We start from the raw sequence: 26,579 nt of genomic DNA, 5'->3' as shown, positions 1-26,579 counted from the left end.
AATAATCCCTACAAAAGAATGGCCCTGACTAACATTAACCTATACCTTACACAAATCACTTACCTCACAAAAATCTTCGTTACTCTAACTACTCAATACAGCGAGCGCCACTATTGCCAGCTAAATAAAAGATTCAAACTACTGAAGGCACTAACTACTGATAGGCATAGTTAGCAAATGAAAGATATTGATAGAGAACAAACAATGTATTTACCTTAATAGTGTTCAAAAGTCATAATATATATAGCAGTTCATTGTATCCAGTATTACAAATTTACTCTTTCTGATGGACACACATCCAGATCGTCCGCTCTCAAAATTCCGCCATCTCTCTCCCCACATCCACCACTGCTGGCGGCTCACCTCCAACTGCGCAACGCTACGCGCTGTTAACAGCCAACAGCCCAACACTACAATAGCGAATATTACAATAATGCCACCCAGCCACAGACTGCACACAGCACAGCCAGTGATTTTCATACAGTGCGGTACGTGGCGTTACCAATATAAAAACCTAAACAGCCTACTTGCAATATTCGCAATTGCGAGTACATCTCCCCAAGGGGAAGCAGTTTTCCAGGGGCACAGGATAACGGCGGTGTGAACTCCACAAAACTCTTTGTTGCCTGCACAGGGATGCGGCCGAGGCGGCCCACCACGGAGGCGCCGCTCGCGCTGGTTCTGGTGGTGGCCGTGTCGCTGCTGGCCACGGGCGCCGGGCACAGCGTGCCGGCTGCCCCCAGCGCCGCAGCCCCCGCTGAGCGAGCGGTCAGCGGCGACGAGGTGGTGGGCGAGGCGGCGGCGGGGGCGGAGGAGCCCATCACGACCGACGCGCAGCGCCGCCAGCTCGTGCGCGACGCCCTCGCAGAGACGCCGCTCATCGACGGGTGCGTAACTCCCACTGCAGCAGCCAGCAACTGAGCTCGCCGGGCATAGTATTAGAGACACCCTTAAACGAGCAAACTGCTCGGTTCGGAGCGCTGCCGAGATTCCCACCTAGTCTCTTCTACTGAGAAATATGGAAACAGGGCTCTTCTTGCTCCGATTCAGTACTGCATCATACACAGGCCAATTATATTAACGTGACCAATGCTCGACGTCAAAGTGCAGTAACCGCTCACAAACGGTAGGTGGTAGCACTCGCGGTGTAAGATATACAAATCGTGTCGGAGAGATGCGGAAAACGGTGCAGTCGTTGCCACAATGTGGAAATGGATCGATTTACCTCACGTCGAACCATTGGCTTTCGGAGCAAGAATGGAAGCATTTCCGAAACAGCTAAGATTGTTAACTGTCTCGAGCCGACGTCGTTATATTATACTTTACATGGTACATAATGGTGCAAACTAACCCTCAATCCTCTACACCTCCCGTAAACTCGATCCTCCTCAACCGCTTGTCTGTCTCATCCTCTCCCGCCCCTGTCTGCTGCCGCGTCTGTATTTCCACGTCCCACCTGCTCTCCATCTCTCCACTCTCCATACCCTCTCCCAAGGTGGCTTCCACCACCTCCCCCTCCCTGATGATGCCCTCCTCCCCTCCATCTACCCCTCCTACCAACTTTGATACTCCCTACCTCTTCCTGTGTTTGTTCCTATGGGCACCCTCTCTCCATTCTCTCCCCCTTCCCTCCCTCCTCCCTTTCTCTCCACTCCTCCCCCGAGCTTAACCTACCCCCATACCTTCATTCCTCCTACCATATCCTCTGCCATTGGCATCTTTGCTCTCCCCTCCCCCTCCCCCACCCACTTCTTCCCCTCTTGCCAGGTCCCCAGACTCGTTCACGTTAAGTGGACATTCGCGCGCCGGAGATCATCGCCATCAGTTTCTCGTGTGTGTGTCATCGTGTTTGTGGTTTAGTGTTTTTTGCTGTCACGCTCCTTCGTTCACCTGTAGTGTCTAAGTTGTCAGTGTTTGTGCGCAGTGCTGACAGTTCAAAAATGGTTCAAATGGCTCTGAGCACTATGGGACTTAACTTCTGAGGTCATCAGTTCCCTAGAACTTAGAACTACTTAAACCTAACTAATCTAAGGACATCACACACATCCATGCCCGAGGCAGGATTCGAACCTGCGACCGTAGCGGTCGCGCGGTTCCAGACTGTAGCGCCCAGAACCGCTCGGCCACTCTGGCCGGCTTTTCGACGAGTGTGGACGGCTTTGTGTTATCTGTTTCTGTGTCCACTGTTTTTTGCCCCCCACTTTGTTCTGTATCTTCTGTGTCTCCATTGTATTTTCTTTGTAAAACTTGTGGCTGAAGAGCAGCGTAGTATGCTGCTGCCAGCCTACCTTATGTAAGGTATTAAAATAAAAAAAAACTAACCCTTAGGCAAATGTGCGGCACCAGAGGCCATAGATGATAGGGATGAACGACGGCTAATGACATTTTTAAGGACCAACGGACCACCCAGAGTAGCCAAGAGATTAGCAACAGTGTGCCCTCAACTGTCATTCTGTGAACGTTACTTCGTATGAGCCTCTCCACCAGATGCCTGTTTCATACACCCATGCCGAATGCTGTTCATTGACCAAGAAGGCTGTAATTTGCACCGCAATACAGTAACTGGACGACCACTGAATGGTGACAGCGGCCTTTAGAGACGAATTACATTGTGTGCTGCGTCGGACCAAGGCAGTTGGCGTGTACCGGTTGAAATGTCTGAAAGCACCCTACAAAAATCAGGAGCTGGATCCTCGCCGGAGGAAGAAGCGCTGTGGTCTGAGGTATATTTTCATGGCATTTCCTAGTTGATCTCGTGTCTTTCTGGAAGGCGCAGTTGAGCAAAACAAATGTGTATCCTTGGTGACCACGCCCATTCCTACATGCAGTTTGTTTTTCTCGGCATAATGCATCTACCAGCAGGACAATGCAACTTGTCACATAGCTCACATGCATGTACATTGTTTGGAGAGTACCAGAATACGTTTAACGCACTCCCCAGGCCACCAAACTCCCGGGATTAAAATCCAATCGAGAATCTACGGGACCACTTCGATCGGGATTTTCGCGACATCCATCTTCAGCCTACAAACCTAGCTTCTTAGCTGGTCATGGTGCTAGATTTGGCATGGATACACATGCCTTTCCGTACCTTCCAGAACCTCAGTGACTCTTCCGCAGGTCTCGCTGTGATCCGCGTTGCAAGAGGTGTCTGGAGCGAAGTCAACGTTCTACCCCATCACAAAGGTGCTTCATTGTGTTCAGGTAGGAACTCTTGGCAAACTTGGGAAGACAGTTTATTTCAGGAATATTATTACCTGCCGGCTGCTGTGGCCGAGCGGTTCTAGGCGCTTCATTCCAGAACCGCGCTGCTGTTACGGTCGCAGGTTCGAATCCTGCCTCGGGCATGTATGTGTGTGATGTAATTAGGTTAGTTAGGTTTAAGTAGTTCTAAGGGACTGATGACCTCAGATCTTAAGTCCCGTAGTACTCAGAGCCATTTGAACCATTTGAACATTATTGCCCACAAATCAGTACCTCATACGGATTTAGGACAGGGCGCATTACCGCGATGATATAATCTTGGTCTCGGAACTGTTACACTACCGTATACAGGACACAATGGTGTAAAATGTGTTCATATTCCTACGCATTTAGCGTTTTCTGAAACACATTAACAGGAGCACATAGTAACCACGAAAAATATCGCCCTATCGTAAGACCACCCGCTGCTTACGTCAGTGTTGGCACTACACACAATGCCAGGTAAAGAGCTCCAGGAACTGGCCAATGCCAAACCCTTCCAGTTGACTGCGACAGGATACAGCGTGATTCAGCACTCCAAATAACTCGTTTCAAGTCATCCTCCGTCAACTGGTGTTACTGTTTACACCACGTGAGTCATCGCTTGGTATCTGCTACAGAAACGTATGGCTTATGGGGAACTGCTAGACCGTTGTACAATTTTGTTTTAACCACGTGCGCGCATTGTGCCATCTAGAATGCTTGTGGCACTATGCATATGACGAGTAGTTCCTTACGCAGATTTTTTAGAACTACTCTTGACAATGCTCGACAGTCCCTGCCCGTCAGTATATCAGGTCAGACGGATCGTAGTTTAGCTGTGGTTTTCTTTCTCGTTGTCACTTCATGATCACACCAACGGACGACTTGGACAGCTTTAGAAGCTCTGAAAAGTCGTTGAGGGATTTGACACTCAGGTGACATCCAATGACTGGTGCAAGTTCGAAGTCACTGAGCTTTCCACAGCGACACTTTTTGCTGTTATTGTCTCTCTGCTGACAGCACAACACTCTCACGTCACATCCAGTGGTCACTTACGTATTACATAGGAGTCTTCGGATACGTTCATTAGTTAGTATACGCCAACACTATATTTTGTCCTTTCGTGAAGTTCGATATGAAGGGCTACGATGGATGAGCTACCACAGTAAATCTTTTACACTGCACTTAGTATTTCGCTAATTGTTCGAGAAGGCTCATATCTTCTAAAGCTGTCTCTTCGTCGCCGTTCGTATTCTTCTCCATACATTGCGGCTTCTAACATAGTTATTTTTAACGGTGAGTGTTCACAGTGGGTTTCTGGATTGCTACTTCTGTCACTAAAATAATGTTTCAAGAGTTCAGAAAAGAAAGGGATGGCATCTTATCTATTTGGCCGCGCGGTGTAGCCGAGCGCTCTGGGACGCCTTGTCACGGTCCGCGCGGGTACCCCTGTCGGAGATTCGAGTCCTCCCTCGGGCATGGGTCTGTGTTGTCCTTAGCGTAAGTTAGATTCAGTAGTGTGTAAGCTTAGGGACCGTTGACCTCAGAGGTTTGGACCAATAAGACCTTACCACAAATTTCCAATTTCTTATCTATTTGTCCAACTGAAATAACACTTATATCTGGCGATATGGCAAAATCAGTGTTATGCGAGAGCTAGAAGAAATCCACAAACCAATGAAATGGAAGCGAGATCCAATCGTACTGTCTCGAGGAAGGCGAATATAGTGTCTGACAAAAAAATTGAAGCACCCAGAAAGGGAGAAGGAAGCGAAATAAAATATCACGGGTAGAGAGGGTATGTGATGTTATTTAAGTGATTACAAAATTCAGTCAAATTTACAAAGGACTTGCCAGTATAACGGTACAGTCCTTCTGCACTGGTCGGGTGCACTGATTCGGTTGGGAAAGGTCTCATAAAGCTGTTGTATGCTCTCCTGAGGCAAGCCCCACAACTATTGTGACTGGTCCCTGATATTCTCAATACTGGCGCTGCGACGGAGTTGAAGTCCGAGCTGATCCTGCATACAAGAGTTGGACAAAAAGTTGGAAACAATATGAGAAATGCAAGCTTATCTTAAATGCAGATGATAGCCAAGCCTGCAGGTAGTATGGTTGCATCTGACCACGAACAGTACTTGTGCAATGTCATCAATGCATTGCAAGTGGCAGTCGTGAACAAAAGAAGAAAAGTAGTTGTGAATGAAATGTGCCGGAGCTAGGTGAATTTGAATTTGGCATCATTTTTGGTGCTCGTAGGGGGGTGTTTCGGTAACGAAGGTAGCCGAAGTGTTCGATATTTGAAGAGTCACCGTAGAGGAGATTTATACTACATAAAGGGAAAATGGGAAAACATCATCCGCTAAGACACAACGCGGACGTAAGCGAGTGTTGAGTGATCGTGAGAAACGGTCGTTGAAGAGGACTACGACGTGGACAATATTTCTTCCCAAGTGGTGATTCCGTGTTCCAAGAAGCCAGTACACCTGTTAACACAGCTCGCATCGTTCAGAAATAGTAATGTGAGAACGAGGATGAATTATTGCATCTTCCCTGGCCACCACACTATCAGATATCAATATTATTGAATGTTTGTGGTCTACTGTGAAGAAAAGGGTGAGTGATCGCTATCCATCTCCATTAGCTGAACTTAGCAGTATTTTGCAGGAAGAAGGTTTTCCTTGAAAACCCGTGCAGGTCCTGTATTTATCCATTCCGAAATGTACGGAAGCTGTTTCAACTGTTGTTTCCATATTTTTGTCCACACGCTATATATTCGATTGGGAACAGATCTGGGAATCTTGCTGAACATGAGAGCACCTCTACACGACGATGACAGTTCATACAGACACGTACGGAGTGATGCCAAGCATTGTGGCGTTGAAAAATTTTACCTCAATATTTTCGCATGAGAGGTAACACACGAGGAAGTAGAATGTTCTTTACGTACCATGGTGCCGTCAGATTTCCGTCAGTGATAACCAGCAAAGATCTGAAGTAACACCCAATGGCTCCTCAAAAGCATGACACCACGAGTAACACCGCTGCGCCTGTCTAAAACATTGAAAGAATGGCACCTCTGCCCAGGTCGCCACCACACACGCCGGCTATGGTCATCTGCGTTAGTGGGGAACCGCGAATTCACCGTTGAACACAACACGACGCCGCTCACAATCCGTCCATGACTCCCATGTCATCTGTCCATGGCATCACTCCAAAAATAACCGTTTTTGATGTGATGTTAACGATACTCCACGCATGGGGCAGTAATTTCCTAGTCCAGCCGCTGCTAGTCACTGACCAGCGTTGCAGCGTAGACACAGAACTTGCAGGGAGTCCATTGCTCGTTCTTCGACGATGCTCATTTATGTCAGGAAGTTACGATATGCTTCGTGCATAATTCGACGATCACGTCGTGTTGTGGTCAGATGTTGTCGACCGGGACCTTGATTACGAGTATTTGTGTCCACGCCTTCCCATGCAGTCCATCGTGCCATTTTCATATCCGAACGCTCCACATATACGGATACTGCGCAAATCGACCAGCTGGTCAAATGGAGGCCCACAATGAAGCCCGTAGTTGTGCGCCCTAAAACCACAAAAAAAAAAAAAAAAAAAAAAAAAAAAAAAAAAAAAAAAAAAAAAATGAAGCCCGTTTCAAACTTGGTCAGAGGCTGATAACTTTGTCTCACACGGGTACGTGGCATCGTAGTGTCCTTTACAGTAGTCATTCAACATCTGAATCATTTCACACCTCTTGGTTTATAAACTGCCAAGCCTGGTGATTGTCGGCAGCTGTGGCCGAGCGGTTCTAGGCGCTTCAGTCCGGAAGCGCGCTGCTGCTACGGTCACAGGTTCGAATCCTGCCTCGGGCATGGATGTGTTTGATGTCCTTAGGTTGTTTAGCCTTAAGTAGTTCTAAGTCTAGGGCACTGATGACCTCAAGTTCCATAGTGCTTAGAGCCATTTGAACACTGGTGATCGTTCTAAATGTTACAGAGTGTTGAAACTCTACATACTTTCCCGTGGAGTGTGTATGCGTATATGTGTGTGTTTGTGTGTGTGTACGAAGTTTGGTTGATGACCGACTATGTCTTCTGGATGATTCTTTTTTTTCATCCAGTGTATTAAACGTAACTTCACTGTCTTTTCTTTCGAATTTTTTCATATCAAATCAACTTTTCCCGAGGCAAGTTTGTCATTTGTATCACATTCACCTACAGTAACCTATCTGACCCATTTGATCCAGAATGACATGTTCACGCTACCGATCACCGAAGTAGACTGAGTGATATTGTGTACACATCAAAGAGATTGTTTGATGACTACACTTAACCGTTTCCTGCTTGCATATTTAGGGATCGCCAATAACAGTTATAGTAAACTATTTACTTACTACTTTTTGAAAGTGAAATTGTAATAAAGATAACTGCAGTTATAAAGCGTCATTGTTAAAGACTCCAACACTGTTCAATTGTTTTTCTACCAAGTCCTATATAAAATATCTTTCCGTAAATTTTGATACGGGAATTCCTCCTATCTGCCGTCGCCCAAGGACTAAGTCCTTACTGTCACACTTTTCAAACATTACAGGTCCAGATGCCGAGGCCATTTTCATTAGTTGAGTGCGTATTCTCTTTTTCTCTACCAGCAAATACAACTACAACGCCGAATAGGGTTCTATACGGACATCAAATTGTGACCCGCGCAATGTGGCAGGAACGCCGCAACGGTACAGAACTGGTACCGAACTGTCATACAACCGTTCACTCCTGACTCACGACAAAGGAGTGCTATGTGTGTGCTGTGGAATCAGTGCAGTAAGACAGATCGACATGGAATACACGAAAGCAGCTCCCGCGTTTGGAAGTGCTCTTGAATGAAGTTGCCCGACTTACAGATGTATCAACGTGGACTGTCCAACGTCTCTAAAAGAATGGTATGCCAGTGTGAGCTACGTAACGCTGCGTAAAAACAATGGTGCTAAAAAGGTATTCACGGATAGGAAGTGGAGACGAGTGTCGCACACTGTCAGCGACAGTATGCAGGTATTTCAAACTCGACAGGAATTGCAGGTGTCAGTGAACGAAGGACTATCTCAACAAGGTCCCAATCAGCCATTTTGAAGGGAACTGCTATATGAACACTTCGTCTCCTGTAGTTCTGCACCCGTAGTCTAACGATAACGTCTTTGATTAGTAATCATGAAACGTCCTCGGTCGTGTGTCGAAACCTCCAACTGCTTAAATATTGACTAATAATCAGCATTAGCGGCCGAAGACTTCCGGCATAAGAAGTCGACCTCATTCCGCCAACGGCCTTGTCAAAGAGAGCGGAGGAGCGGACAGAGGTACAGGACACTCTCTTGTCCTTGGGTTGGGAAACTGTCCCTAAAGGCGGAAGAATCAGCAATGATCAACGGCATGAGGATGCAGAAGGCAGTGGAAACTACTGTATTAAAGACACGTAACGTATATCCACAGGACACGTGGCTTGTAATTGAAAAAGTCTCATGATCTCTTCAATGCCAAAAAATTCCAGAACAGTCCCCCATTCGGATCTCCGGGAGAGGACTGCCAAGGGGGAGGTTAGCATGAGAAAACTATTGAATAATCATCTAAAAGATAACGTTCCACAAGTCGGGGCGTGGAATGTCAGAAACTTGAATGTGGTAGGGAAGGTATAGAATCTGTAAAGGCAAAGGCTCACTCTAGATAAAGTAGGGGTCAGTGAAGTGAAATGGGAAGAAGTCAAGGATTGCTGGTCAAATGAGTGTAGGGTAACATCAACAGCAGCAGAAAATGGGACAACAGGAGTAGGATTCTTTATGAACAGAATGGTAGGGCAGTGGGCGTGTTACTGTGAACAGTTCAGTGATAGAGTTGTTCTTATCAGAATCTAGAGCAAACCAACACCGACAGCGATGGTTCAGATATTCTCACCGACGTCACAAGTTGAAGATGAGAATGTATGTGAGGATACTGAAAGGTATTACAGTATGTAAAGGGAGATGAACATATAATCGTCATGGGGGACTGAAATGTAGTTGTAGGGGAAGAAACAGAAGAAAAGGTTACAGGAGAATATGGGCTTGGGACAAGGAATGAGAGAGGAGAAAGACTAATTGAGTTTTACAATAAATTTCAACTAGCAATAGCGAATAATCTGTTATAGAATCACAAAAGGAGGACGTATCCCTGGAAAAGGCCGGGTGATACGTGAAGATTTCAGTTAGAATGGCGTCATGGTCAGACAGAGATTCCGAAATCAGATACTGAATTGTAAAGCATACCCAGGAGCAGATATAGACTCAGATCACAATATAGTAGTGATGAAGAGTAGACTGAAGTTTAAGACTTAGTCATGAAGAATCAATACGCAAAGAAATGGGATACGGAAGTACTAAAGAATGACTAGTTACGCTTGAAGTTCTCGAAGCGTATAGATACAGCAATAAGAAATAGCTCAGGAGGCAGTACAGTTGAAGAGGAATGGAAATTTCTAAAAAGGGCAATCACAGCAGTTGGATAGAAAAACATAGATACAAAGAAGGTAACTGCGAAGAAACCATGGGTAATAGAAGAAATACTTCAACTGACTGAAGAAAGAAGTAAGTACAGAAATATTCAGGAAAATTCAGGAATACAGAATTACAAGTCGCTGAAAAATGAAATAAATAGAAAGTGCAAGGAATCCTAGACGAAATGGCTCCATGAAAAATGTGAAGAAATCGAAAAAGGAATGAATGTCAGAGGGACTGACTTGGCGTACAGGAAAGTCAAAACAATCTTTAGTAAAATTTAAAGCAAGGGTATTAAGAGTGCAACGGGAATCACACTGTTAAATACAGAGGAGAGAGCGGATGGATGGAAAGAGTAAGTAAAGGCGTCTATGAGAAGGAAATTTTGTCTCATGTGATAGAAGAAGAAACAGAAGTCGATTTAGAAGAGATAGGGGATCCAGAATTAGAATCAGAATTTAAGAGACCTTTGGATGACTTAAGATCAAATAAGGCAGAAGGAATAGGTAACACTTTTTTATGAACACTATATGAAAGGATCATTTTACAACACTGATTTACTATGATCGTATTAATGCACTGAATTTAAAATATAAAAATGTGTATTTATTTTATTTTTAAAGTAATAAACATATAATAGAACTACTACAATACTTATTTACAATGAACACATTACTGCACTGAAATGGTGCAGAAGTTAGATTGTACTTTATATATACAAAATTAGTTGGTTCTACTGAGAAAGAAGAAGGTGGCCACCAATAAATCCTTTAGGCTTCTCTTAAACTGAATTTGCGTTTTATGGTTGCTGGCAAGTTATTGAAAATGTGTGTTCCTGAATAATGCACACATTTTTGTACAAGAGTAAGCGACTTTAAACCCTTGTGAAGATTATCCTTATTTTTAGTAATGATTTCATGAACTGAGCTGTTCGTTTGAAAAAGTGATATGAATTTAACACTGTCCACTTCTTCTGACTGCTTATAATTATATGTTAGGCATATATTCGTGGGACACTCCTTACATGTTCTGAACTGCATGTAGTGTGTTTTTATTTTAAAGTTTTGTGACAAATAATTGGATACGAACTAGAGATTAATGACCACAAATATTTTACTAGTCGATCTTTTTAAGACTGTACTTGATTTTCTATTTATTGTAATGTTTATATCATCGGCAAACAAAACAAACTTGGCATTTGGTAATGTTACTGATGAAAGGACGTTGATATACACAAGAGAAAGAAAGGGCAGTAAGATGGAGCCTTGTGGGACCACATATATAATTAGTTCCTAGTTGAATGACGCCTCATACCTTAATACATGTCTCTTCCCTAATAACACCCTTTGTTTCCTGCCAGAGATATAACATTTGAACCAGTTTGCAGCATTTCCAGTTACACCATAATATTCTAATTTACTTAAAAGTATATTGTGATTTACACAGTCAAATGCCTTTGACAGATCACAAAATATGCCAGTTGTCTGCAATTTTTTGTCTAATGAATAATAAGTTTTCACTGTAAGTGTAGATAGCTTTCTCAATATCAGAGCTCTTTAGAAATCCAAACTGCGACTTTGACAGTATGTGCCGCTTCCCTCTGTGTGACATCATTCTGCTGATCTACACACTAACAGTTTATCACCACAGTGAAGTCATGGGAGATCATTCCTCACTCCTTTCAGAAATCTGGACCCCAGAATGTGGCCTATTTACATTCTTGGACGAACGAATCACAGGTTGACATAAAAAATACAATATTCTTCACTTTTCCTTATTGTAATTTAGCGTAAACCACATTAGCTGTCTATTGATTTAGATGCTATTTTGAATCATCACATAACCAAATAATAAAACAAAATCATGAAACTAAATCTTCCTAACAAATTCCTTAGCAATTTATTTAACAACAAATGATTTCACCGAATACTTTTCACAAAGCTAGTATATCTTACTGGCGGATGATCACACAGCTCATCACGTTCTTATGGCCTCTTCTGTACTTACCTCGGAATAATTCTACTCTGCAAAGCTATGTTATTTTCTCTCGCATATCTACCTAGCCAGCTCACAAAGAATATATTTTATTAGACATATTTGCACTGCCTGATTGCAATTGTGCTACTTTAGCTACAAAAGTTTGTAATATTTCGTCCAGAGTAGCCCCATGTGGTACTGAAAACGGCATGGTTGACCCTCCGTCACTTACGCAAAAAACAAATGACAAGAGAACTAAACAGAATGACGAAGAGGATCTTTAAATATACTACTAACACAACACTTCTTACTAATCTTTCCACCTGAATGGCTGATTATGCTTACTGCCTTGCTTCACAACAATAAGCCATACCTCCCAGACACAACAAGATTCGAGTATATTGCCATTCCAAATTCTATAAACTGATATAATTTTCTTACAATTCTCAAAACACTATTTGCATTTAGTTTCCTCATACGGCTGTACAAATACAACTACTCGCACGTCACATATACAAGCTGTACCCCCTATGAAATAAAATACAACAAAGCACACACAAGAAGATATGAACAGTCACTACAGGCATTCAAATATAACAAAAGGAAATGCCCCCAATTCTTCCGATAAATCATACGCCACCACGAATCTAATGCCCGTCATGCCTGTAGCACTGTCACGTACTATGTATGACAGGCACTGACTAAGTTAAAAGGTAAATTGCACTACTTGCATCTCACTGTCCATAAAGCATCATCTCTTGCATTACCCTCAAGCTGAGCCAAATCCGCAGGTCCTTTCAGAAGCTGCACTTGCAGATTCCCATTTCAATCTATTCCCCCTACCACTTTCACGCACAGGGACAGAAGAGGCCAGAAAAAACAAGTCCACTCACCACACTCGTATCGTCGAAGCTGCGAACCAGAGCTGGCAGTGACGTCGCAGCTGGAGTACCCTCTCGACGAATGGCAGCTGCTGAATTTGAATAACTTCTGACACCAAAATGCAGAGGTGTAAAAACCTAGTTCCTCCTAGATGGACACGGTTGTCAACGTCGCAGCGACCACTTCTGAAGCCAAAATGGTGGGATTTGGGCGTTACCTGTATGGTGGCAGGTGAATCGGCTCATGGCTAATCAAGATGGACTGCCATCTACCAACCTGGACGTAGGGTGATGCTGACTGGAATCATACAACGAACCGTAAGTAAAACAGCCCTGGTTGTAACAGTTCCTTATTCACGTCGATTACAAGGACTGACCTGCACTCAGAGAGAAGGCCGTTGGCCTCGGTGACGTAGGTGGCCGAGGATGTGCAGATGTCGGCGGCAGCGTTTCACCTACCTGGAAGGCAACACCTGTGGGAAGACACAGCTGCTTACGTGCAGGGAGCTGGAGAAGCTTGACACATGAACCACACTATCGTCAAGGGTGATCTTTGTAGCTCCTCATCACTCATCTGGTTCATGCCCACATGTAAAACACACTGGGATATATGGTGTTTAAAATGCGGACTGGTTCATGGCCGCATGTAAAACACACTAGGATATGTGGTGTTTAAAATGCGGAACCCTGCATGACCGAAATAATCACATAAATTTGTGGCGATATAGGACACACACGCTAGATGTCAGTGATATTGTAGCTGAGCAGCAAGTTGTCTCAGGTTCGAACTCATGGCGCACCTAGTAGGTGACTGGCAACAGCAGGTAGTCACCCAGCAGGTGACGCAGTGGAGCAAAGACACCAAGTTCGCTGTATGCATAGCTCAGTTGGGTGTTTGCAGACACTGGATGTCGGATGGCTGTGTCATCTTGTATTCGCAAGTGGTTTCCATCTTGTAGTCATCAGCTCATGTAAACCCGATTGCATGACCTGCTACAGGCGTTGATACTGCTGGTTATGACGAACATTTGAGAATGACTGTCTGCTATCAGGGCAGGCGAGGGGGTATATAGTGAGTTAGTTACCTATTTCTCCAATTACATGACTCCCACCTCAGAACTCGTAGGAATTTGGATGGTAGGGCATCGCCATTGGGTGGTGATCACTTCCAATTTCCTGGTTTAGTCAGCTTCTGCATAAACCATGCCAAAGCTGTAAAATTTTACAAGTTTGGTTTTTAGGGATGCTGCCTGCCGTCTTTCGTTTAGTCAGCGTCCTGAATAAGTGCTCTTTCTCTCTGAATGCTTCTTTTATCACAGTGGTGCCTGGACGTTTGGCTGACCACCGCATCCCTCACTATGACGTTATTGTGCCTGATCGATGCAGGAGCAGTTCATTGTCCTGGTGAAGTACTTTCACGTCATTACTGCTCTCCACTTCTGGTTCAGCCATATTTTTTTCCTAGTACCCTGTACTGTGTGGGAAATGTGGATAAGTCTAGGATCTTACCATTGGCGCTCCTGCACGTAATATCACGTTAGTATTTTCTCTTTCTGACCTCTTTGAGACTGACCAGGCTCTTTCGCCAATCCAACCACTTGCTCTTTGTGGCATCCGCCTAGCTTTTTGAGAGGCTCTACAATTCTTCACCCTATAACGAAAGTCTGGATATCAGCACAATGAATCGTCGTAGAATCGTCGGAGTCTCTGGTTTGAGATATTAATTGGGCTCCATAACAAAGAACTGTGATCGGTTTAGGGTACAACTCTGAAAGTCATCCACATCTACATCTACATATATACAACGCTAGCCACCAAGCGGTGTGTGGTGAAGGGCACTATTCGCGCCAAAGTCATATTTCCCACCCTCTGTTCCACTCGCGGATCGCGTGAGGGAAAAACAACTGTCTGAACGTCTCAGTACGAACTCTAATTTCCCTTATCTTTGAATGGTGATCATTGCGCGATTTGAAAGTTAGTGGTAATAATATATACTCTACATCCATCATGAACCATGATTCTGATGTTTGGCAATTTATTACATTGTCACTAGCTTCCCTTCAGTGTGTCTATTTTATCGTCAATTTTGGTACATTAAAATACCTTTTCTGTTTACATTATTATTTAAATATGAAACAAAACTATAAATTATGGAACTTAAGATTACCCGCTCGTGGTTCTTTCGAGCTATAGAACTCACGTAATTTTTTGGCTGAAGAAGCTTGTGCGGAGCAGAATTTGGGTGGGAGCTGAGTTTGGTTGGGGGTTGCACCAGTGTTGACTTTTAATTAACCTTTAGCTTGTTAAATAAGAGTTTTCAGTACCAGTGCGCATGCATAAACGAACATATGAGTCCTTTGCACTCAACCTCTGAAGACAACCGCTCGTAACAACTGACACGAGAAACTGGAATAACTCACCCTACAATAACAAAGTAGTAAGGTTTCAGAAAAAGATAGATAAAAACGTACAATAAAAAATTATTGTAAGATTAATGTATACATTATACAAATAAAATCAATTCTGATTCTGCCGTCGATTTGCTTTATAAGGAGGCACTAAAATAAAATAGTAACAAGCAGAATAGCGCACTGGAAAAATCTACAGCCGACTGAGACAAACACCTCGACCATATATCAGACAATATACAGGAGAACACAATCGAAACAGATGTACAATCTACTACAGAATTCATAAAGAAAGTGAATAAACAAGCAATAAGAGCACAAGATCGTACCAGTAAAACACAGTTCTCTCACAACCAACCTTGCCATTTTTTCAAATTTAAGAACAATAATGATACACTCATATCGCACTAGGCCTTGCTATGCAAATATACCGGGTGGTTACAATTAAAGTGTAGCTACTCACAGAGGTCCAGTGTGACTATCGTACGACAGCGAAACTGCGTAGATATGCTAATGCGTTAATGCAGAACAGATTTACACTGGAAAAAAATTAGTTCTAATTTTGGCCACTATGTGAAAATCTGGCGCTGTATACTGTTTGTACGACGGTATGACATCCAAGCTATCATTTTACAAGCCATAACTTGAGTGGACACCATGGCTATCGAGAAGAGAGATCATGCGCTGTTAGTGTATCTGCTTTATGTCAACAGGCTGAAATGGCAGTGCTGAATCGAGGAAGTACCGCAGACTTGTAGTTCTGAGGAAATGCCCAATGTCATTAAATGGTTTATGGAAAATGATAGCGAAATTAAAAAAACACGGGTGAGCTTGGTGTGGCACGTGGAAGAAGAAGGCGTTCTGTCCTAGTGGTAGTTATCGACGAGGTTGCTGTTGCTGTAATTGACCATGCAGCAGGTGCCTCTGGTATTGCTAGTATTCGTTCAGTGCCACGAGAACTGCCCATCCCATGGTGAACAATAAGGAAGTTTACTGGCCCATATTACACTGGTACTTGTACAAGATCCAAACGGGCAGCAGCTGAATCCTCATGATCTGCAACAATGTTCTGAATTTGTTCTTCGGTTTCTGGCACGGACTGAAGTTGATGACATGTGGTCGGACAATTTTCTATGGAGTGATGAAACATATTTTTCACTGCATGGTGCAGTGAATACTCAGAACTATCAAATTTGGGATACTGCTAAACCACGTATTGTGCACGAAGGGCTATTGTATTTGACTGTGTGGGGTGGATTCAGAAGCACATTTATTCTCGGTCCTTTCTTTTTGAAGAGAATACACCTAGAGCGCGAGTCAGGTGTACCGTGACGTCTGTATGTTATCGAGACCACCTTCGCCAACATGTGATTCCTGCGCTGGAAGAGTGCAACTCTGTGGAAACCACTGTTCTCATGCGCGATGGTTAATAATAAAATCAACACTAGCTCTTTGTCCCTCGTTTGACTTTTTCTACCCACGTCCCGTTGCTAATCAATAGCACATGGAAACGTTTCTATACGTCTTCCTTGCATTCACAACGCCAGATTTGCACCTGATAGCCAAAATTTTAACTAATTTTTTTTCAATGTAAAGCAATTCTGATTTAATGAATTAGCACATCTACCAAGTTTTGCGGCCATGCGATATTACAGCACACACTAGACCTCCATGAGGAGCTACACATTATTTCTATTATTTCTGACCAGTCAGTACTCCGATATAATCATGATATGATCTAAACTCCCCACGGTCTCACAGTGTATATTCACTTCGAGGAATATACAAGTCCCAGCTTCACTGATCCTAGCGAAATAACACTACACTGTATTTTGAATGTATAGATCACTGGAGACTACAATGCTCACCAACTGCAATTATGGTACCCAGAGCACAAGTAACTATTATGCTTTGCTCTGTACCGCTGTGATGGAATCTCTCCTCCGTCCTTCCTCCCTGTTTGTCAGCTGCTGTGTCCTCGGTACGCCGGAAGGAAAACATCGTCAGCAAGCCGCAGCCCATCGAGTCCGCGTTGCAGCCGGCCACATTTTGTGTTGATCGTTTCAGTCCAACTCCTGCTGTCTCCGTCGAGCTCCACGGGACTCTTCTCCTCCTGGGTCTGCTTGCGTTGCCGGCCACGTTCTCTCAAATCGCTCTGTCTTTCCTCCAATCAGCTGCCAGACACTCGCCTACAGCGCTTTCGGCGTTTTCCTGGCGACCTCTTGCTAGTGCGCCACGACAACGTAACTCTCAAACGCCCGTCAGCGGGGGCATGTACAACAGGCAGCACATCTGACAGCAAAATCTTTGAGCTGTAATGTGCCTGACACTCAAAGGACTCAGCACGATGTAATTATGTGAATGGGACGAAAATGGTAGATGTGACGTACGTATACACATGAACAAATGATTATTGATCAAAACGACTTGCAAAATGATTTAGATAAGATATCTGTATGGTGCGAAAAGTGGCAATCGACCCTGAATAAAGGAAAGTGCGAAGTTATTCACATGAGTACTAAAAGAAATCAGCTAAACTTCGATTACGCGATAAGTCGCACAAATCTGAAGGTTGTAAATTCAACTAAATACTTAGGGATTACAATTACAAATAAATTGGAACGATCACATAGATAATACTGTGGGTAGATCAAATCAAAGACTGCCATTCATTGGCAGAACACTTAGAAGGTGCAACAGGTCTACCAAAGAGACTGCTTACACTACGCTTGTCCGCCCTATTCTGGAGTATGGAGTACTGCTGTGCGGTGTGGGATCCGCATCAGGTGGGACTGACGGATGACATCGAAAAAGTACAAAGAAGGGCAGCTCGTTTTGTATTATCGCGAAATAGGGGAGATGTGTCACAGACATGATACGTGAATTGGAGTGGCAATCATTAAAACAAAGGCATTTCTTGTCGCGACGAGATCTTCTCATGAAATTTCAATCACCAGTTTTCTCATCCGATGGCAAAAACATTCTGTTGGCACCTATCTACATAGGGAGAAATGATCATCGCGATAAAATAAGAGTAATCAGGGCTCGCACGGAAAAATTTAAGTGCTCGTTTTTCCCGCGTGCCGTTCGAGAGTGGAACGGAAGAGAGATAGCATGAAGATGGTTCATTGAACCCTCTGCCAGGCACTTTATTGTGAATAGCAGAGTAGTCACGTAGATGTAGATGTAAAATTTCAAAACCATTGTTGAATTACTCAAGAATATCAGCTTCACTAATTGAGAAAGTCAATAACGAGTTGTTCCACTTCTGGCCCTTATACAAGCAGCTATTCATCTTGTCATTGATTGATAGAGATGTTGGAGGTCCACCTGAAGGATATCGTGCCAAATTCTTGCCAAATGGCACGTTCGATCGTCAGAATTCCGAGCTAGTTGGAGAATCTTCTCCACAATGCTTCTAACATTCTCCATTAGAGAGAGATCCGACGATTTTGTTGGCCAAGATAGGGCTTGGCAAGCACGAAGCAAAGAAGCAGGAACTCTTACCGTTGGCGATCGGGCATTATCTTGTTGAATGTGAACCCAGGATGGCTTGCCACGGAGGGCAACAAAACGAGGCGATAAACGTCTTGAACGTACCGCTGTGCTGCAAGAGTCCCGCAGAGGCACCCAAGACCATCAGTCCCGGTTGTCGGGCCTTATGGCTGTCCAGGGCGACTCTAGACACATTTTCACTGACCACCGAGGGTTAGAACCTCATTGACTGGAGTAGAACTGTCGTTGGTGATGAGCCCTGGTTCGAACTGAGCCACGGTGACCAGCGAAGACGTGTCTGGAGACGCCCGAGACAGCGCTGGAATACCAACCTGATTGTCATCTGCCATATGGCCCGACAACCAAGACTGATAGTCTAAGGTGCTACTTCCGTTCATAGACGTACCCGTCTGATTGTCATCTGCAACCCTTCATACACAGCGGTAAGTCGACGATTTTCTACACACCGTTGTGCTGCCCTTCATAGCAAGACATCCTGTGCTTTCATTTCAGCAAGATAATGCCCTTCTGCGCACGGTGAGGACTTCTACTGCTTGTCTTCTTGCTTGCCAAACTCTGTCTTGACCAGCAAGGTTGCCAGATCTCCCCCAACAGTGAACGATTGGAGCATTATGGTCAGAGACCTCCAATCACTTCAGGATTTTGTAATATCGCACCAGTCAGACAGAATTTGCCACGATATCCCTCAAGAGGACATCCAACAACTCTACCAATCAATGACAAGATGAATAACTGCTTGCATAAGGGCCAGACGCGTTTTTGACTTTCTCAATTTGTGACGCTCTTTCTCTTGATTAAATCATCCAATTTTCCTGATACTGCTATAATTTTTTTTGGCTTTAAATGTACATCTCATGTACTGATTTCTCTCCCAGTCGGATAATTCCTTCGTGGTGCGTCGCTTTTCGACTTAGTGTGTATTTATACATTTTAACACATTTTTACTAAAACGAGTATTAGAAGCAAGCTAATATTTAATGTCTGCATTTTAAGCTGACTGCGTATTAAAATAATGCTCAACTGTACACCACAATGCCGATAATAGCCCTCTATAGTATGGGCTGCTGCATTGGACACTTAATGAAACACTTACACCTTCTGCCACCAATGGCTTCACCGCAGTGGTAACACCGGTTCCCGTCAGACCACCGAAGTTAAGCACTGTCGGGCTGGGCTAGCACTTGGATGGATGACCATCCGGTCTGCCGAGCTGTGCTGGCGAGCGAGGTTCTCTCAGCTCTTGTGAGGCAAACTGAGGAGCTACTAGACTTAGAAGTAGCGGCTCCGGTCTCGGAAACTGACATACGGCCGTGACACTAGTGCGCTGATCACATGCCCATCCATATAATGGTGTCATGGCGGCTGCAGTGTAACACGTGTTAAGTTCGGCTCGCGAAATTTAGTTGAATTCGAAGGTGTTCTCGCAGGTGGTGTTGTCTAGTACAAGTGGAAATCGTGAAAACAACAGTGTTCTGTGCAGTAGTGCTATTTTTTTTCTGTGCTCCGCCAATATCCTCGAGAAAATGGTAAACAGAAGAGTGAACAGCAGCGCGTCCAGCAGCGGGGAAGCAGCAGGTGCGGCGGGCCCGCTCTTGGCGGAAGGTGCGGCCGCGGCTCCCGGTATAGCGGAGCTGGTCCGCTCTGAGGTAAACGCTGCGCTTCGCGATAAAAACAATCTCGATCTGATAGCAGGCACTATATCAGATACTGTAACGGCAGCAGTATTGGCCAAAATGCGTGAAACTGTTGAGGCCAGTACTGCCGAAATTACAGCACTAAAAAAGTCTGTGTCTGAATACGAGAAAAAGGCACGAGAGTTGGAAGTCAAACTATCTGCCGCAACTGACGAACTAGAACAGTACCAAAGGCGAAATAGTCTACGACTGTTTGGAGTAGTAGAAAATAAGGAAGAAGACACGGACAACCTGCTTATACTAGTTGCACGTGAAAAATTAGGCGTTGAAGTGACCAAGGCAGACATTGACAGGAGCCATCGGGTGGGACGAAAATTACCAGGTGCCACCAAACCTCGTCCAATAATAATTAAATTTGTTTCGTACCGAAAGAGGGCAGAGATCTTTACCCAGAAGAAGAAGTTAGCAAGGACAGGGCTTACAATAAGGGAAGATCTGACACATGAACGGCTAAAGATTTTAAACAGTGCCATATCCCATTTCGGTCTTCAGAATGTGTGGACTCAGGATGGCAGAGTAATCATTAAGACAGCAGCTGGAAAGAAGACAGTCACAAACATGACAGATCTGAATAGTATTAAGTGAAGCTACTCGAGCCAAAAGTGCAAACTTAACACCATTTGCAATTGTAACAGCCCCAATACTCAGATATAGTCTTGTAATTGTATTAATTTTTTAAATTATACCCATATTTGTACCTTCAACTAATTGTTTTTGTAACTGTATTAACTTTTCACTATTTTTTTGTGTCTGTAGCTCTAACCATTACTTAATTTTAGTTACTGCTAATTCTTTTTTCATTTTCTCAGTTTATTCTCTTCCATTCTGAAATAGTTCTATTGCAATTATTAGTCTCTCCTTTAGTTCATTAATCACCCATCTCTTCGGTTTAAATTGTTCATAACAAAAATCACTATCAGTATCACTTTAGCAAATTTCAATCTAATTGTAGCTTCCTACGATAATCACTACCAGTATCACTTTAGTAAATTTCAATTTAATTCTAGCTTCCTACGATAATCTATTAATTACTAAGCTTACTTCTCTCTGCTGGCAGCATCGGCCTCTTAAATCACTCCCTTCTCCCTTATTTCCACCCTAAGCTGTTTCAAATACGCTAATTACATTTCTCCTCATACGACAGAGGATACACAGTGACACACAGCCGTCACTATTTTGGTCATATACTCCTTGCACAGAATACCACTAATCCATTTTCTATACTCCCGCAACCTCAGGAAATCTTTAGCAGGCGCCTTTCTTTCGGCACTCGCGGTGTCACAAACAGGGCGTGCAAAATCTCGGACACCCCTGTGGTATGTCACTTGGCGGAAGCAGCGGCCAGTGCCCCTCGCGGCAGGTAGTGCCTAACAAAGGGACAAACCAGTCTGCCACCCTACTCCAGGCTGCTCGGCGGAACGCGTCAGAGCTTTTAGGAGCTCACTGCAACGTCCAGTCTTTACCTGCGCATTACGAAGAACTTAGCCTCCTCTTCAACCAACTAAACTACCACGTAATCCTCTTATCCGAAACGTGGTTGAAACCACACATATCCTCTGCATCTTTTCATCTCCCAGGGTACACATTTCTTAGGGCAGACAGATCAAAAAAGCGAGGTGGCGGGGTCGGCGCGTATATACGAACAGATCTCAAAGCGAAAGTCTTATGTACGTCAAATCCTGCTGAAGAAAAAGAGGCTGAATTCATGTTCATTGAAATAAATATACAAAGTCGGAAATTCTTGACTGGCGTCGTGTACAAGCCGCCAAAAATAAGCTCAATGAGTTCTTTCCAGTCGGAATTACATTCACTTCAGTGTCAATACGAACATGTCATCGTAATGGGTGACTTGAACATAGACCTGCTAAGAGACACTCCCTCCGCAATAAACCTAAGAATACTGTTTAGTTGCAATAGCATGAACGTTCTTCCATTACAACCTACACACCATACGGCGCACAGTCATACTCTAATAGACGTAATCGCAACGAAACAGACTGACAAAGTAAGAGATGTTGGTCAAACATCGGCCCCTGGCCTCTCAGCACATGATGTAATATTCCTGGCCTACTCTGTGCAGCCCCCAAGGATCAAATCGCGTTACATAACTTGTAGGAACATGAAACGTATTGACCTTGACGCTCTAACAGCCGATTGCTCAGAAATCCTATGGCATCAAATAATCAGAAAACCCACAATCGACGGCAAAATTAATGACCTTGGTGATAAACTCACTGCCCTCTATGACAAACATGCACCTGTGCGCACAATCCGTGTAAGAAAATCTCCTGCTCCATGGCTGACAGCTGAATTACGTCAAATGATGACTAATAGGGATGCTGCCCACAGGCGTTTCAAGGCAGATCCGAAACCCGAGCGTTTCGAAGAATATAGAAAGCTACGGAACAGAGTGAAACAATGCATTCGCAATGCTAAAATCAGGCACGCTCGCTCCCTTGTATGCAGCGGTCTGACGCCCACGACTCTATGGAAGAATCTCCGTAGCTTGGGGGTCGGAAAGGCAAAATCGGAAACTACTTTTCATGTGTCTGCTAACGAATTAAATGAATTCTTCTCTGCACCTCTGAATACCAGCACAGCTGATAATTACCGTCCACAAGAATCCCCAAACAGGATAACTAACAACGATACCTTCCATCTAAAACATGTAACAACAAATACGGCAAGAAAAGCAATAATGAGAATCTCTTCTGATGCAATAGGCAACGACAGTATCGGTATAACCATGATTAAGAATGTTGCCAATATCTTAGTACCTGTCTTAACTGACATATTTAATTTTTCCCTCGTGAACGGAATATATCCTACTGCATGGAAAAGAAGCCTAATTCGACCCATCCCTAAGATCGAAAACCCGCAACTGCCTAGTGATTACCGACCAATTAGCATACTGCCTGCTGTTTCCAAAGCACTTGAATATATTGTTCATGACCAAATCACTGAACACTTGCATGAATTCAGCCTATATGACAAATTTCAATCCGGTTTCCGTAAACATCACAGCACAAACACTGCTCTAATTAAAGTAACTGATGACCTGAAATATGCCATCGACAATCGAAAGGCAACAATATTGACGCTACTGGACTTCAGCAAAGCTTTTGACACTGTTAACTTTGACATATTGCTCAGAAAAATGCAACAGCTTAATTTCTCTGATAGTGCAATGAGATGGTTTGAAAGCTACTTAAAAGACAGACAGCAATGTGTTGTCTGCGTAAATGAAAAATCTTCCTGGAAACATGTTTCCTCGGGAGTGCCACAAGGATCAGTCTTAGGACCACTTTTGTTTTCTTTATATGTCAACGATATTTCGTCGGTTCTGTCCTCCTGTAAATATCATTTCTATGCCGACGACCTCCAGCTCTACCTAAGCGTCAGACCTGAAGATGTAAACACTGCAATCGCTCAGATGAATGATGATCTGTCTTCAGTAGTGAGATGGGCGAAAAACCTGGGGCTTAAACTAAATGCAAAAAAGACGCAAGTAATCTTAATAGCCCATCAGAAATTAATAAGTTCAGATTTCCGCGAACGGCTACCTCCTATTCTGCTCGACGGTACTCCAATACCATATCAGAAAACAGTGAAGAACTTGGGTGTAACTTTGGATGAGCATCTCAACTGGGCGGAGAATACAGTCGCAGTGTGCCGAAAGACGTCTGCTTGTCTCTATGCTCTCAAAAAGTTTCGGAACATATTTCCACAGGACTTGAAACGCCAGCTCGTGCAAGCACCCGTTCTACCGAACCTCCACTATTGTGATGTGATTCAACAAGGCATGAGTAGTGAAAACAAAAGACGGCTAGAGCTAACCATGAATGCCTGTGTGCGTTACACCTGCAACATTCGCCGATATGATCATGTTAGTGCTTCATACTCCGAGCTAGGGTGGCTGCGGCCGGACAAATTGCGTGACTACCACACTCTATGTCTACTCCACCGACTCCTCATCGCGCAAGCACCCCAGTACCTTGCTTCAGAGATTAAAAACCTGTCATGTCATCATAATCGAAACACGAGGTCACTCTTATTTGGTATCCTAACTGTGCCCACTCACAAAACAAAAACTTTTGCAAACTCCTTCTCAGTTGCCGCTGTCCGCCTATGGAACAAACTGCCCCTTACCTTGCGCAAAATTCGATCTCCTGCTGCTTTTAAGAAGAAGTTGAAGCATTTCCTACTATCATCCTCACAAAGTTCTCCACAAAATTAATGTACAAGGACAATCCCCTCATCTGTCAAATAGCAAAGCTAGCATCTCCTATCTTGCTCCTGAGATGCCCTCCTCTTCATCTTTCTGTATTAGCTACGCAATCTTCTTTTCCTTTATATTTCCTTAATTATGTTTCATCATGTCTCTATTCTTCTCCTCCCTTCACCATGAGTCTCCCTCATACTCCGTGCTGCCGGCACCCCTATCTAAAATCTGTCTCTTCAATAATGTCTAATTATAACAGTACTTGTGACCTAAGAATATAAACTCTATATGTATGTATTTTTCCAGGTGTACCTTTCAAATTGTTTATTTCACTTTTTGTACTAGATGTAGTTTAACATGCCTACTAAAACATATGAATGTAAAATAAGTAGAATGCCTGGTTAGATGTAAGAGAGGGCCTGATGGCCCTAATCTTGCCAGGTTAAATAAATCAATAAATAAACAAAAAAAAAAATATAAGCATCCGGTGACAGCTGTGGGCTGAGACAGCGGCTGGTCGGTACCGTTGGGTCCGCTAGAGCCTGTGGACGGAATTTTTAGTTTTTAATGTCTTCTATCAAAATGGGGCTCAGTGACTCCGAAAGAATATATTACTCTTTGTTCGTCACTCCTTGGCTGGACCTCTATACATCTGTTTTGAACCGCATTAGATGTCCATGGGTAACAAGAAAGTTTCCAGGAAAATGGCTGTTGGAGGAATTTCTACGAGATGAACCTAAAACGTCCTGTGAATAGAACTATATAAAAATGTGTGTTACAAATGTGTAAGAAGAATTACAGGCATGTAGAGAAGGCCAAGTGGTATATTCATCGTGCACTATATCTCTTACGAAAGTTACAGTGACGCTAATGTCTGAATTGCCAATGGAACAGGTTTACGTTTTTCGGACCATAATTAAAGGTACAATATTTTCCGTGGTAGCTGTAAGAGAATTCCATTGTTATATTTAGTACAACAGTGAACTGTTTACGTGCGCAAAACTTGTTAAATTTGAGCAAAATATGAGTGATACACATGATCATTTGTATTTGGAGTATCTTCGGACAGTAACTACTATTTGGGGTGCGTAAGCTTTAACGAACGAACCAACGTATATGATTCAGAAGTTCTAATAATTTCTTTATCTTTCAAATGCCAAACTTTGCAGTAGTAAGGACTGGGAGATAGATTTCACACAAAGAACTCCACTGCAATGCTAATGTGCGTTAACGCTGCAGAAATGGTGCACAGATACGAAAAAACACATTGTCCGTCATCGTTGTTAACAGTGTAACTATTCATTTCTTTTCGTATATGGAGTGCTTCAGCCTCGACGTAATGTTTACAAATCATTTTTGGTTCAGTAGTAGTAGCTAATTTTTGTTCAAATTATACCGCTGCTTTCAAATGATCCTAAACTAAAAAATGACTTGTAGCGAACAACTTCCAACAAAAATTAACAGCAATAAACGGAAAGATAATGACATTTCAAATCCCTGTCCATTACTACCAAGTTGTTACGGTCTGTATATTGAAGCATTAGTGGTTACAGTACAAGAAACTGGATCTCACAATTATCAAGGAATTACGCAAGATGCCTCAAGGACAGCTGAACCCTTTTGCGCTGTGAAAAATATGTTATACTCGTACTCAGTTTCTCTTTCCTGTTCTTCTTCTGCATGTTTTCAATGTAAATTACGTGTTCGGTTCCATAAAACTTCATGTATACCAAATGTACTTCGAAAGTTTAATACAGATATGACAGCCCAAGATGAGACACCACTAATTTACAGCACTGTCAAAACCTAACGGCACAGGTAGCTCCTTGATGACCTGCTGCTGATGACCTACTGCTTAGGACACTTGAAAAGCAACTGAAATTAGAATAATATATATAATACCCTAGTTAAGAGTCTGAAATCAAGAACAACCTAAAATGTTTTACCAGCTCTTAAGACTTTCGGAATCGCAACTGTCGAAAAGTTTAAGGTGCACAATAAGTAAATCAACAAGGTACAAATAAATCATACTGAACATCTCTCATATGTACTGCAGAGCCAAGGTACATGAAGAAATTGAAGTATTCCATCTTATGGATTCTTTTATAATCAATATATAAAAAATAAAACAACACC

The 26,579-nt window shown here is 43.4% G+C and overlaps 1 protein-coding gene across 1 annotated transcript in view; it reads left to right on the top strand.

Annotated features, from left to right (window-relative positions):
- The first annotated feature begins 636 nt into the window (after window positions 1–636).
- The window catches only part of LOC124606161 (dipeptidase 1-like), a 297,352-nt gene continuing 271,409 nt past the window's right edge, over window positions 637–26,579 (top strand). The window contains exons 1-2 of the mRNA XM_047138128.1: window positions 637–744; window positions 796–887. Of these exons, the coding sequence (XP_046994084.1) occupies window positions 637–744; window positions 796–887 (200 nt within the window). The remainder of the gene's footprint in view (window positions 745–795; window positions 888–26,579) is intronic.

The sequence above is a fragment of the Schistocerca americana genome, chromosome 3, assembly GCF_021461395.2.
Source record: "Schistocerca americana isolate TAMUIC-IGC-003095 chromosome 3, iqSchAmer2.1, whole genome shotgun sequence".
In the NCBI taxonomy this organism is placed as follows: domain Eukaryota; kingdom Metazoa; phylum Arthropoda; class Insecta; order Orthoptera; family Acrididae; genus Schistocerca; species Schistocerca americana.
Note: the sequence above shows the minus strand (reverse complement) of the source record. Positions and strands in the feature narration are given on the sequence as shown.